This window comes from Dermacentor variabilis, chromosome 1 (genome assembly GCF_050947875.1).
Source record: "Dermacentor variabilis isolate Ectoservices chromosome 1, ASM5094787v1, whole genome shotgun sequence".
In the NCBI taxonomy this organism is placed as follows: domain Eukaryota; kingdom Metazoa; phylum Arthropoda; class Arachnida; order Ixodida; family Ixodidae; genus Dermacentor; species Dermacentor variabilis.
The window spans coordinates 145,933,292-145,947,065 of NC_134568.1; the positions used below are offsets into that span (position 1 = coordinate 145,933,292).

Consider the following 13,774-nt stretch of genomic DNA (forward strand, 5'->3'; position numbering starts at 1 on the left):
AACGAACTGGGCTCGCGCTGTGAATGTAAACGGTCAGCGTTGCAACCGCTGTTGTAAATATAACCTGTAAATAGTTGCTCATGTTACTGACTTGTCCTTCGAGTAACAATATTTGGCTCAAATGTTCGCAGGGGCCTCTTGTACAGATTGGCAACATATTCTAACAATGTCCAAAAAGTGCTTCAGGACCCCTTCAACTACAACTAATCAAAAATTGTTTTTGTCACATAGCTCTTCGTACAGCAGGATGCAAAAAGACTGCATTATCCCAGTTACACCACTGCTGGAGCCTTTACACCAGCAGTTAAGTTGAATGCAGATGCTCTTGGCAATAAGAGGTTTGAATGAAATATGTCCTGCACTGACACCATGAATGGCAAGCACTGGGTGGTTAGTAGAAACAATCCGCTTGAGGCCATGAACAGAAGTGTGTACAGAAAAATTAATTTGAAGAAAAATTACACAGTTCTCAGTGACATCGTTAGGTGCACGACTGCAGGCCCGGCAGAATAAGTCAAATTGCAGTGATCCATGCACCTAAAGAAATGTCAGTTGCTCTTTAAAATATTTCCACAGAAGCACATGGATTTTTGTCCAAGCACTATATTGTTCTCTAGCCACAGATTTGACATAACTAAAATGCCTAACTATCTCTTGCACTGCCTTTTTTTGGCTAAATAATTACTCCACAACTTTACATGCTGTGAACAGGATGTGGTGTGGCTGAAACTAGGAAAATAATGTTTTGCAATTTAAATGCAGTGCACCTGCTTGCATGAAGCACCAGCCCACACATTAAAGCAGTTTAAACTCAAAAGTTCTCAAATGTTACTTCAAAGACACTTAAAAGCTCCAAACTGGTCTGTTGCGTCGGTCCATTCTTTGTTACACCTACATCGTCATGCCACTTTTATTGTGTCATTGTTACGGAGTTGTCATTGTCGGGCCACCTCATCATCTTAAGCTTCACTTTCAATATATGCCCACCGACACTGGGAAACAAACTTCGGTGTTGTGTCAATATGCTACCATGCAACACCTGCACTAGGTAACTTCTGCAGCATTTTGTGTGCCAAGCAGACTTTGAGAGTATTGAGGCATCTATGTATTTATTTCAGAGGTCACACCAAGCAATATTAGTATTGTAGCAGATAATGTAGTGCACATCACAAAAAAGCTGTTCTTGAGAAGATAGTGGTGTCTGCTGCGTGAACCTGCTGCTGTTGCAGCAAATGAGCTCAGAGTCAGTGGAATTACTTAATATATTCTTCTATATGAGCTTTCGCTGACTTCACTGGAAAATTTTGTGTCAAACTTACCATATATGCTACATATTCTTACCTTTTTAGTGAATACGTAGCTGGTTCATTAATTGACACTGAGGCATGTTGTGCGACAACGCATACTGCTCCTCAACACTGTAGTATATCTAATGCGCAGAATAACAAAGCTTTCCAGAAAAGAGCACAGCGCCACATGGCAAATTGACTATGCAAGATATAAGAGTGCATTTCATATTCGAGCCCACATAGACTGATCAGTAGTGTTCCAGCCAGTTTAGGATTCGAAGCAATTTTTGGAGCAGGAAAAAGGCAGTTATGGAGCAGTTTAGGAGCAGCCACACCAGGCTTTTGGAATAGTTATGGAGCAGAAAAATTGGCCGTTTTTGAACACTTTGAGCAGTAACGAGTAGCCGTTTAGTGCAGCTTGTTATTGCTGCACAATCAATAAATGCTGCTTAACAGCACAGGAAAACAAGGCCCAACAGTCAGCAGCAGCCAACTAAGCACATCTTCTCAGAGAAAGTATACCACACATGGCATGTTAAAAAAGCTTTTATTTTGGTAGGGAAAAAACTTTTGCAAAAAATTACATAAAACTTTGTAGGCTAGCAAGCACAAAGCTATGTGGCCAGGCATAAGTCAGACAAAAAAAGATTACAACTGCCCTAGAGCAATTTGGGCTGCCACGCATCAGAGAAAAAGCAATGGCAATTATTTTATTTGCATTTCAATGACAGATGTGCTTTGATGTGCTTTACCGCAATACAAAAAATGTATATTGTGTTCAATAACAATGCTCAAAGCTACAAGAGACCTATGTGAGTCTATGAACAGCATCGAGAACAAGGTGTTGCTCTATGGCTAGTTGCAAAAACGAAGATGGCAGCCGTGAACAACGCTGGTAGTCCAGCTACTTGTGCGCTTGCTTTAATTACAAGCTGGTTTATGAGATTTCCAAGTGTCATGCAGCCTCTGAGAATAGATACAAGTAGATTCGGTGCCAAGCTAACTTTAGTCACTGACATCTGACTGACCAGACGAAGCAGTGCCGATTAGGCCTAAAAGCCTAGGCAGTGTGCCCATAATGAAAATTCGTCATTGGCTGATATGATACAAGCCGCAAGCCATCACAGAAAGCTTGCCGTTAATGTGTTGCAACGAGTGCAACCCCTAACGAGAAGCTAATCAGCAATTGGTTCTGAGATCACACGTACAGGTACAGCCACTGCAGCATCACTCAGGTCCACAAGTGACTGGCCGGCAACTATCATGAGTGGGTGTAGAAGTTTGTTTGTGTGCTTAAGATGTGTTGAAAGAAAGTTCCAAACTGCATATGCAAATGTATGAATCTGTGTGCGTGAACATGCATATCTGATACAGTCTGTGTGCCTTATTCCGGTGGCCAATTGGTCCCATCTTCCGACATGCTATCATGCTTTCCATAGTGTGCCGCTTTTGTCCCCGTTCCCTCTGTTGACGTCGCATATGGGAATCAGTGTTGTTGACCCAGACGAACCTTGCACAGACACAGATTGAGCACCGTGGAAAGGCTGTGTTCAAGGAACTGACCTCAGAAGTTGAATAGTATAGACAATCGATTCACCAACTGAATTATCTGAACGTTCACTATCCAGCTCCTCTTCATATACAGCCGAAATCATTTATAACAATATTCAAGTGCCAAGAAAATTAAATTGTTATAAACCGGTTTGCACAAAAATCAGAGGGGACAAACGACAATATTTTTTAAATAGATGGAAAGGAGTACAGTCGAATTCACTTATAGCATTACTGGTTTTAACAATACTCAGATGTAACAATGCGCAGCCATGGCAACTTGAGCTTTTCTGGGTTGTAAGTAAAATAAATGGCTTACTACAACATTCCCACGCAGTATTATTGGCAATAACGATAAAATCTGGCTACTGGGTGTGGTAGCCCAGCTACCCGGGAGCGCTAGTTTTCAGACGCCAAGGGACAAGCAGACGTGACGAGCGGATGATACGCGACTCGGGGCCTCTCGGTAAGCGGTGAAAACTTGTCCCTTTATTTTTACACACAAGTGTTAACTGCTGTTCAAATTCAGTGAAAATATAATGCCACCTGGTGTTTTGAGCCAGCGAACAGTCAGCATTGCGCGCCCAGCAAAACGGCAAAGAAGACGACGAAGGCAAAGATCCCGCGCCAGCTGGAGAACCGTCGCTTAGTGTCGGGCATTTTTCGTGTCTGGCTGCTCGTACTGTTACTCACTCTTGCCTAAGCATGTGACAATATTGTGTACCTAGGCACGTTCAAGACCGCATGAATGCGTGAGATTCGGGAAACAAGAGGTTAGGGCCACCGAGAATTGACACTATATTGTGGAACCTATGATGGTCAGCAAAATCTGCAAAGGTCGGACAAATCAGCGGATCTCTTAAGCATGTAGGGCCCTCTGGGCCGTACTTTTTGGCGACAACGTAGCCTAGCCGCCAGCGGCATTATCCTACTGAGCTATGTCGAATGCTGAATTGCGATATTCGTTTTTTTTTTAATTTGATATTCTCCATTGCATTACATTTGCAGGCTTGGAGTGATGCCTGACACTGGTGAAAGATGCAGAGAGCGAGTGGGGCTATACTAATCCAGGTACAACCAAATTAGGAAGGGCCACTAAGCTTGAACAAAGACACTCCCTCACCAGAACAGAATTGGCTGCCCTGGTGCAGTATTCCGCTACAACCTCCCTGATGATATCTACAATTAACCAATGGCCCTCAGTCCCCAGCAGCTGCAGAGCACCTGACCAAGGCGGCGGTCAGACCTGTAACGCAGCAGAGGGTACTAAGAATCTCTTTCTCCGGACAGGCCGCCAATGAAAACTGACCCTTGCAACACCCGAACCCTCTCGAGTGAGGCTTGCTTAGCAGGACTCTTCAAGGAACTATCAGACCTTGTTTGGGATATCATTGGCCTCAGTGAGATTAGAAAAACTGGTGAGGTTTATACATTGCTAAATAACGGCCATGTCCTTTGCTATAGAGGTCTCCAAGGTAAGAAGCAATACGAGGTGGGATTCCTAATCCATAAGGACATACCGGGCAACTTTGACGAATTCTACAGCATTAATGAAAGGGTCGTAATCAAACTTAATAAGAGGTGTAGATTAAAGTTAGTACAAGCCTACACTCCTACATCCAGTCACGACGATGAGGAAGTAGGTCAGCTTTATGAAGATGTTGAATTAGCGATGAGAAAAGTGCAAACTCGGTATACAGTAGTAATGGGTGACCTCAACACAAAAGTGGGGAAAAAGCAGGCGGGTGAACTGGCAATTGGCAACTATGGCGTTGATTCTAGAAATGCTAGAGGAGATATGCTGGTAGAACTCGCAGAAAGCAGTAAGCTGAGAATAATGAACACCTTTTTTCAGGAAACGTAGCAACAGAAAGTGGACCTAGAAAAGCCCTAATGGTGAAACAAGAAATGAAATTGATTTCATACTTTCTGCCGATCCCAGCATAGTGTAGGATGTAGAAGTGATAGGTAGGGTAAAGTGCAGTGATCATAGGTTAGTGAGGGCTATGATTCACCTCAATTTGAACAGAGAAAGAGAAACATTCGTCAAGAAAAAACAGGTCAACTTAGAGGCAATAAGGGTAAAAGCAGACAAATTTAAGCTGGTACTTGCAAACAAATATGCAGCCTTAGAACACAGAGTTGATGATGATGACATAGAGGTAATGAAGGAAACCGCAACAAGGCTGGCTTCAGAGGCAGCAAGTGAAGTGGGAGGCAAGGCATCAAGGCAACCAGTAGGCAAGCTCTCCCAAGTAACAAAGGACCTAATAAAGAAATGACAAAGAATGAAAGTGTCCAACTCAAGAGATAAGATAGAATTCGCAAAACGGTCAAAATTGATCAACAAAGCGAAAATAAGTGATATTCCAAATTATAATTTGAGAAAGACTGTAGAAGCCGTAAAAAATGGACGCAGACTGAAATTAGTGAGAAGGAAACTTGGCATAGGACAAACGAAGATGTATGCACTAAAAGATAAGCAAGGTAATATCATCAGCAATCTCGAAGGTATAATAAAAGTAGCGGAAGGATTCTATACTGACCTGTACAGTACCCAGAGGACTCAGTAGTACTCTATTCAAAACAATAAAGAACAGTATACAGAAACTTCTCTTGTAACTAGAGATGAGGTTACAAGGGCCTTGCAAGGCATGAAACGGGGAAAAGCGGCAGGAGAGGATGGAATAACAGTCGATTTAATCGAAGATGGAGGAGACATAATGCTAGGAAAACTGGCAGCTCTCTATACGAAATGTCTATAGAATACAAGGGTCCCAGAAAACTGGAAAAATGCAAACATTATACTAATCCACAAAAAGGGAGACGTTAAAGATCAGAAAAATTATAGGCCCATTAGCTTACTCCCAGTATTATATAAAATATTTACCAAAATAATCTTCAATAGAATAAGGACAACACTGGACTTTTGTCAACCACGGGAACACGCTGGCTTCATGAAGGGATACTCTACAATGGATCATATCCATGTCATTAATCAGGTTATCGAGAAATCCGCAGAGTACAAACAGCCCCTCTATATGGCTTTCATAGATTACGAAAAGGTATTTGATTCAGTAGAGGTACCAGCAGTCATATGGGCATTTCATAATGAAGGAGTACAGAACACTTACGTAAATACCTTGGAAAATATCTCCAGAGATTCCACAGCCACCTTAATTCTACGAAAGAAAAGTAGGAAGATACCTATAAAGAAAGGGGTCAGACAAGGATAAGCAATCTCTCCAATGCTATTCACTGCGTGCTTGGAAGAAATATTAAAGCTGTTAAATTGGGAAGGTTTAGGAGTAAAGATTGACGGCGAATACCTCAGCAACCTTCGGAATGTCGATGACATTGTTCTATTCAGCAACACTGCAGACGAGTTACAACAAATGACTGAGGACCTTAACAAGGAGAGTGTAAGAGTGGGGCTGAATATTAATATGCAGAAGATAAAGATGATGAATAACCGGGCAAGGGAACAAGAGTTCATGATCGCAAGTCAGCCTCTAGAGTGTGTGAAGGAGTACTAGGTCAACTAATCACAGGGAACCCTGACCATGAGAAGGAGATTCACAGAATAAAAATGGTTTGGATCGCATATGGCAGATATTGTGAGCTCCTGACTGGAATCTTACCATTACCAGTGAAAAGGAAGGTGTACAATCAGTGCATTTTACCGGTGCTGACATATGGGGCAGAGACTTGGAGACTGACATAGAAGCTTAAGAACAAGTTAAGGACTGCGCAAAGAGCAATGGAACGAAGAATGCTAGGCATAACTTTAAGAGACAGAAAGAGAGCGGTTGGGATCAGAGAGCAAACAGGTATAGACGATATTCTAAAAGACATTAAGAGAAAAAAATGGTGCTAGGCAGGTCACGTAATGCGCAGATTAGATAACCGTTGGACCATTAGGGTGACAGAATGGGTACCAAGAGAAGGGAAGCGCAGTAGAGGATGGCAGAAGACTAGGTGTTGCGACGAAATTAAGAAATTTGCAGGTGCTAGTTGGAATCGGTTGGTGCAGGACAGGGGTAATTGGAGATTGCAAGGAGAGGCCTTCGTCCTGCAGTGGACATAATATAGGCTGATGATGATGATGGCTGGGTGTCTGTGCTGAAAGGAAAAGGAAACCAAAATCCCGAAGAAGAAAAAAAAATGCAAGCTGCCCCAAATGTCTTGCCGTGCACCCCGTACGACATGAATTCTCCGCAGCATCAGCAGCCTCGTGCACCTCTCTCCCATCCCACTTTTACTCCTTCAAAACACGAGTCAACTGCGCCAACTTCGAAGATGTTGAAGCTGGACGAGAGAGAGAGGTGTGCGAGGATGATGTGAATGCAACGAAAACATGGCTTGCAGCATGCATAGCACAAAGGCAGATGTGGCAAAGGTGTGCAACAAGCATGCAGGTGCATCATGGCATTTGAATGGGTACAGACACGCAGAACTGCAGCAAAATGGTGCAAATGGAGAGGCTGGACCACCTCTGAATGATATATTATTGAAACATTACGCAGGTACAGAGATCCTATGAACTATAAAAAAATGATAAGATAGGCAAAACTCGATGCTACCATCACTGAACTTTCCCAGTTCAGTGTGAAGACTGCCAAGAACAGGCTCCTCCCTAACCGCTCTGCACACTTCTCCCTACTTCTCATTTTCGTTGCAGCAACAGACAAAATGGAAGCAAATAAGAAAAAATAAATGTAAATACTATTACTTCCGTCATTTAAACATCAGCGTAATGGTTCCATTTTTAACCAATAGCAAGGTTTCCTTACACATTAACCTTTGAGATAGACCTGAGCTTCATCTTTTTGTGCTAATGAATTATTTTGTATGTTTAAGTACTGCAGTTGAACCCACTTATAACAATCCCAAACATAATGATCTATCGGTTATAACTAACACATTTAAGTGCATTTGCGATTTTTTGAGCCTATCTATTGAAATTGTCATTCTTTTTCTTTACACTTCCAGATATAACAAAATTTTAAAAAATATAGCCATACTGTTACAATCAATGCTTTGAACCTGGCCCTAGTAAAAAGAGGGTGCACTTGAAGTATCAAAGCGCAGAAGTGCAACCAAATTGGGTGTGCATAGCGCACACCCCGCTTAAAGTCCAACTGCGACAGTAATATGGCCTTCAGAAGCTGCGAAAAAGGTCACTTGCTTTCAAGGCGCACCTTCAGAGAAGAGCGTACAGCACATCATACAGCACATATTTTGCTACAATAATGGTATGAAACTATATGGTACAGCATAAGCAGCATGGCGCAGGGCATGCAGCAGACCTGCGCGCCAGCACAATATTGGATGCCATGATGGCAGCACTTTGTTCTTGCGCCATTGTCCGTGCAGCACCACATGCATAATGTCTATTTCAAAGATTTGGAAAAACCATCCATGTCCTTCCACAATGGGAACAACGGCTACTCAAGCATCGCCATTCATGTAGCCCGAGTTGGCAAGAATGCTGCACCACGCACTGTGGCCACGCAATGTTGCAAAGGGTCGGCAGTTATCTAGAGATCATGGTTTGGAGACACTTTGTTTGCGCGTTGCTGATTACTGATAACCGTTCGCAGTAACATTCTACGTTTTGAACATCAAACTTTTTTCACTCGAGGCGACACAGACAACCTATCTTTATGACTCTTATGTGGTTGATGCGCAGTCGTAAGGCCAGCCCACGATGTTAGAGACATCTTCACAGAATGGCCACATGCCGCGGTAGTTTCCGAAGTTTACGCTTTTCAGCAAAATAGAAGGCTTCAATTTCTCATGCAGAATACAGTCATGTCCCGCTGGTAATGAAATATATCACAAGCTCTCGAATACAAAATTGTGGCTGCGCTCGCAGTTTCGAAATGACAGGTGATCAGAACTGGGCGCCGTTTTGAGAGAGCTATACGACGCTTAATTTCGTTCTTTAGATCAAAATTTCTAATTGAAATCTGCAGCTAATGGGAAGATTGCACCAGGAACAAGAATGACACTGGTTTTCGGACCAAAGCGCTACCAAATTGTAACTACCAACGCCAGCTTCAATGCTGTGAATTTTTTAGCATATTTAAGAGTGAGTACATATATAACGCAGTACTGATGCAACAACCAGTCTGATTGATACTATTGAGTTTGTTATAAATGGGTTTGACTGTATTACTGTGTTATTGTTTGTGTAATATGTCAACTGCTGGTATTTATATTAATATTTTTTCGAACTGTGCATGTGTGTACTGCCTGTTCAGCAATATTTTGTTTTCTTTAAACATATATGAAGTCCCCCCCCCCCTCCCCTGTGTTTCACTATGGGACCTCTTTCTGCATGACCAATGTACCTACTTCTGTATATGCACTAAAATTGAATAAATATTCAACTTCAACAACTTGGGTGGCAGGCTGAAGCATGACTTTGACCTCGCTAGCTTGTTTGCATGGTAGCTCACATCGGCTTAGAGTGCATTTCAGCTCACAGCTTCATGGCTATTGTCATGTTAGCTCTCAAGTAAATTTCCTTTGACCAACAGGTTTCAATTCAAACATGATTCCTGAAATATTTGACCATATGTTTCTTGGCTCAGAGAGAGAATAAACTTTTATTTGGCAAACAAGGAGGAAATTTTCCTCAATGAGTGGCAAAACCGAAAACACTGAACCCTAGGTATGAGGGATGCTGTAGTGGAGGGCTCTGGATTAATTTTGACCCCCCAATGCACAGTACACAAGTGTTCTTGCATTCCGCCCCCTTTGGAATCCGGCCGCAGCAGCTAGAAGTCAACACCCGACCTCATGCTGAGCAGTGCAGCACCACAGCCACTGCGGTACTGGGGCGGATACAAGTTTGCATTAATGAAAATGAAGTATGGATTCTATAATAGCAAAATCAATCTTGTCAATGATAAAATACAGGAAATGTATTTTACAACACATACCTCGATAAAACTTGCTTTCTCACGAATAGCAGCATGTAGACAATTGCATTCAGATTCAAGTTCAGCCTGACGACTTTTCAGCATGACTGCCTCCTGTAAAAAGAGCACATACCATTGACGATGCAGTCAAGCATGCATATATTACATTTAAATATTATTGCAAGACACACTAAATTACATTTCACTTTCAAGGTTGATATTTAAAATTTCGGGCCAAATTGAAATGTAGAAATGGTAAGGTAAAGGGAAATGAAAGCGTACGAAAAAACTACTTTCCACCAGTGGGAGCTGAACCTACATCCTCCGCATTATGCGTTCAATGCCCTACTAATTGAGCTATGGCAACGCTTGGAATACTTTCATTGGTTTCATTATCTGTTGGCTTCATATGGTTGTGACTAATGAAAATAGGGCCCCTCAGTCTCCTTTCTTGTTAGGCCGCCATGGTCTGCGAAGCTACTGCAAGTCTTTTACTGCAATAAATACAGAATTTCAAATGCCATGGATGGCACCAATAGTGATAGGGCTGTTGAGAGTGATGAAGAGGCCTCTAACCGCAACAATGAGTAACACCCAGTCCTACTCACTATGACTCATATGCAATAAATTTTCTTATTCAAAGTGAAAAATCACCGTTAGTGTACCTTTTAGAATGAAACGTTCAAAGTAAAAAGCATGACTATATTTTCTGAAACATGAAAATTCGGGTGCGTGAAATGCAAACTGTCCCTTTCTTCAATCAAGCAAATACGCAGCAGCAGTGCATGCACATTACCAAGACCGTTTTCTGCAAATGGTGCAACCCGTGTGAAGTGTTGCTATTGCAAGTTTTCCCGCTAAATTAATCCAAGCACCAGCTCTTTTAGTCTAAGTGCCAGTCAATTTAATCTCGGTGCCACACATGTAATCCCAGTGCCATATAATTTAGTCTGCACGCTACGTATTTTAACCCTAACGGAAGTGAATTTTATCCAAAGTAAAGATGCATTTGCAGAGGTGTCCTAGGCAGTTCAAAATGACGACGAAATGTTATAATGTTGTGCTGACCAAACAACTTAAGAGCCTTGAAGGGCGTTGTCATGTGCAAACAAAAAATGCCTTTCTTGCACGATAAATCATCGAAATAATACACTGTATGGAAATCATATTATTGCTATGGACAGGTCATGCAAAACACAGCTATATGATTTGATGACTTTGCCGATATGCATTGAAACAAAGGAGATGCAGCAACAAACCGATTTCTAAAGCTGATAAAAACAGGCCAAAAAGAGTGTGACATGATATCTCATCATTCTGTTTTCTACAAGCTCCGTTGCCATGCATATCAAATGAATGAGCTTCGAACAATCTCAGCGATTACAACGACATAGCCCATCTCAGATCACGTGGAAGAGGGTGTCACAGGATCTCCCGTAACATTCGCCAGTGTTACGATATTGACGTTTAAGCACCATACAAAATCAGCGGAACCAAAGCTGACAAGTGCCTGTCTGGACAAGAGTGGGCCCGACACAGATGGTGACGCGCCAACAAAGGCACTCTTGTCGAGGTAACAGAACCGCCGCCCTTCGTGGAATCAATGACTGCCATGAAACGGAGCCTCACCCTGACAAATGGACTATCACAAATGAACCCCTAATCGATCAAAGGTGCCAACATCGAAGACTTCCATGGGAACGACTTCAACATCGTGTTCCCAGCTTGCCACGTCATTGCCTCACATGCAGGGGAGTACGTGCAAGACTGGAGGCAGAGCCCGGCGGGACGATGACACCACGGGCAGCATTTTTCGGACGGATCAATGATTCTGGTTGGCTGAGAAGAACAGTGAATTCCCCCAACGAAAGAAAGGGGAAAAAGAAAGCAGAAAAAGTGGATCTTGAGTGTTGTGGGGGTGTGCTCTGTAGTCATAGGTGTGCTCCGAATCATGCTTGTACTATTACTCAAACTCGTGCTAGTGCGTGTAAACTCGCAACATGTAAAAATGTAAATAAGCCCTTTTCCTCATCTCTTGGAGGTCAGCCCGGACTTCTCGATCGCCCAGCACCTGGCACATCACCAATCACGGAACAGTAATGGCCACTCGGACACTGAGTCGCAATAACTGGTTGACAATGATGGGCTACGCTACCCTGAGTCCCAACACCAGCCTATTCCTGATTCCCAAGCACATTGACATGGATATCAAAAGATCAAGCTTCAAAGAAGCTCTGTGATAGCACCCACACAAGACACGTTGTACCTCGTGGTAAAGGGTGTCACATGACCTAGTGTAACTTTCGAAAGCCCACATGTGATTCACAAACACACTAACATGGGTGTCAAACAAATGGTAAATTCAAAAGTTATGCGATAGTACCCACGTAGTGAACGTTAAATCACGTGGGAAAGGCTGTCACATGACCTCAGATATCTTTTGCTCACCCATCTGAGATTCCCAAGCATACTTACACGGATATCAAACGAACGGACTTCGAACAAGCTCTGCGATGGTATGCACATCACGCACATCAAACGAGGTGGTAAAGTGTGTCACGTGACCTAACGAAACTTTTGAAAGTTCACACGTGATCACAAACACACTGACATGGGTATCAAACGAATGAGGATCGCAAATGCTATGGGACAGTACGTACATAGTAAACATCAAATCAGATGGGAAAGGCTGTCCTGTGACCTTACGTATCTTTTGCCAGGCCCATGGATCATTACCAACATGGATATCAAACCAGTGAGCTTCAAAGAATCTCTGTGATAAGTACATCACGTACTTCAGACCACATGAAAAAAAATCATGTGACATCACGTAACTTTCGCAAGCATGAATATCAAACGAACGGGAATCGAAGAAACTATGCAGTGGCACCCACATAGCAAACGTCGGACCGCGTGGCAGAGGGTATCATGTGACTTCGCGTAACTTGCGCTGGCCCCTGGGTGCTTCCCAACCATATTGACATTAATATCATACGAACTGGCTTCGAAGAAGCTCTGCAATGGTACCCCCAAAGAGCTTGTCAGACCATGCCAAAAGGAGTGTCTCCAGTCACGGGACTTTCTCCAGTCATTCGGTGATTCCCGGACATAGTGACACGCATACTAAACGAAGAAGAATCAAACATGCCAGTGCGACTGTTGTCATGCAAGACCACTGAAATGGAAGTGAAAAGCACCATCACGTCACTTCACATAACTCTGCATTGAATGTGAGTGACTGCCGAACTGACTGACGTGGATATCACGGTAAGAGGAATTTACTTTGAAAGCGATGTGGTACTGATAGAAGAACCGAATTGGTAGAGCTTGCCATAATGTTTTTTTTTCTTTCCTCGCACACACACAGGAAGACAGAAATATTTGCCAATGCTGGCTTCGGTAGTCGCTCTTCACACATTAACGATGCTATCAAATTGTTGTCATATCATAGTGCACTATGATATGACACACTGTTGCTATTCAAGCACCTCGAATCTATCACAAAGTGTGCATGCAGATTAAAGCGGCAATGTGAAATATTACAACAAATTAGGAAACATATAGTACAACACTGCATGAGTCCAAGCATTGTGGTGTTTGAAGTAGAGAAATTTATTCAGGATTATTCTCACCAATCTTTATTCTGTTCACATGTTCTGTTCCGTTGAGTGGCCAATTCCGGTGAAAGCCGGCACGCAACTTATTCGAGCCAAAAATACACGGCGAAGATTTTAAAAAAATGGAAATTAACTTCACATATTACGCCTAGTCATGTTACTGCTCACCCAGGGTTCAGAAAAGCATGTACCTCTTTTCACATAAAAAGGAATTATGTGCAGTAATTGCACCCAAAGCAGCACAGCATCCCGAGCAACGAGAGCATTAGAACAATTCGATAGCATCATTAATGTGTGACAAGCAACTACCGAAGCCAAAATTTGCAAGTATTTTAGTCTTCCTAAGCATGTGTGAGGAAAGAAAAAAAAATTACGGCAAGCTTTACCA

The 13,774-nt window shown here is 42.6% G+C and overlaps 1 protein-coding gene across 6 annotated transcripts in view; it reads right to left on the bottom strand.

Annotated features, from left to right (window-relative positions):
• The window catches only part of LOC142585994 (uncharacterized), a 330,876-nt gene that overhangs the window by 157,634 nt on the left and 159,468 nt on the right, over positions 1-13,774 (bottom strand). For all 6 annotated transcript variants that reach the window (XM_075697173.1, XM_075697220.1, XM_075697194.1 and 3 more), the window contains one exon: positions 9,791-9,883. In XM_075697173.1, coding sequence (XP_075553288.1) covers positions 9,791-9,883 — 93 coding nt within the window. The remainder of the gene's footprint in view (positions 1-9,790; positions 9,884-13,774) is intronic.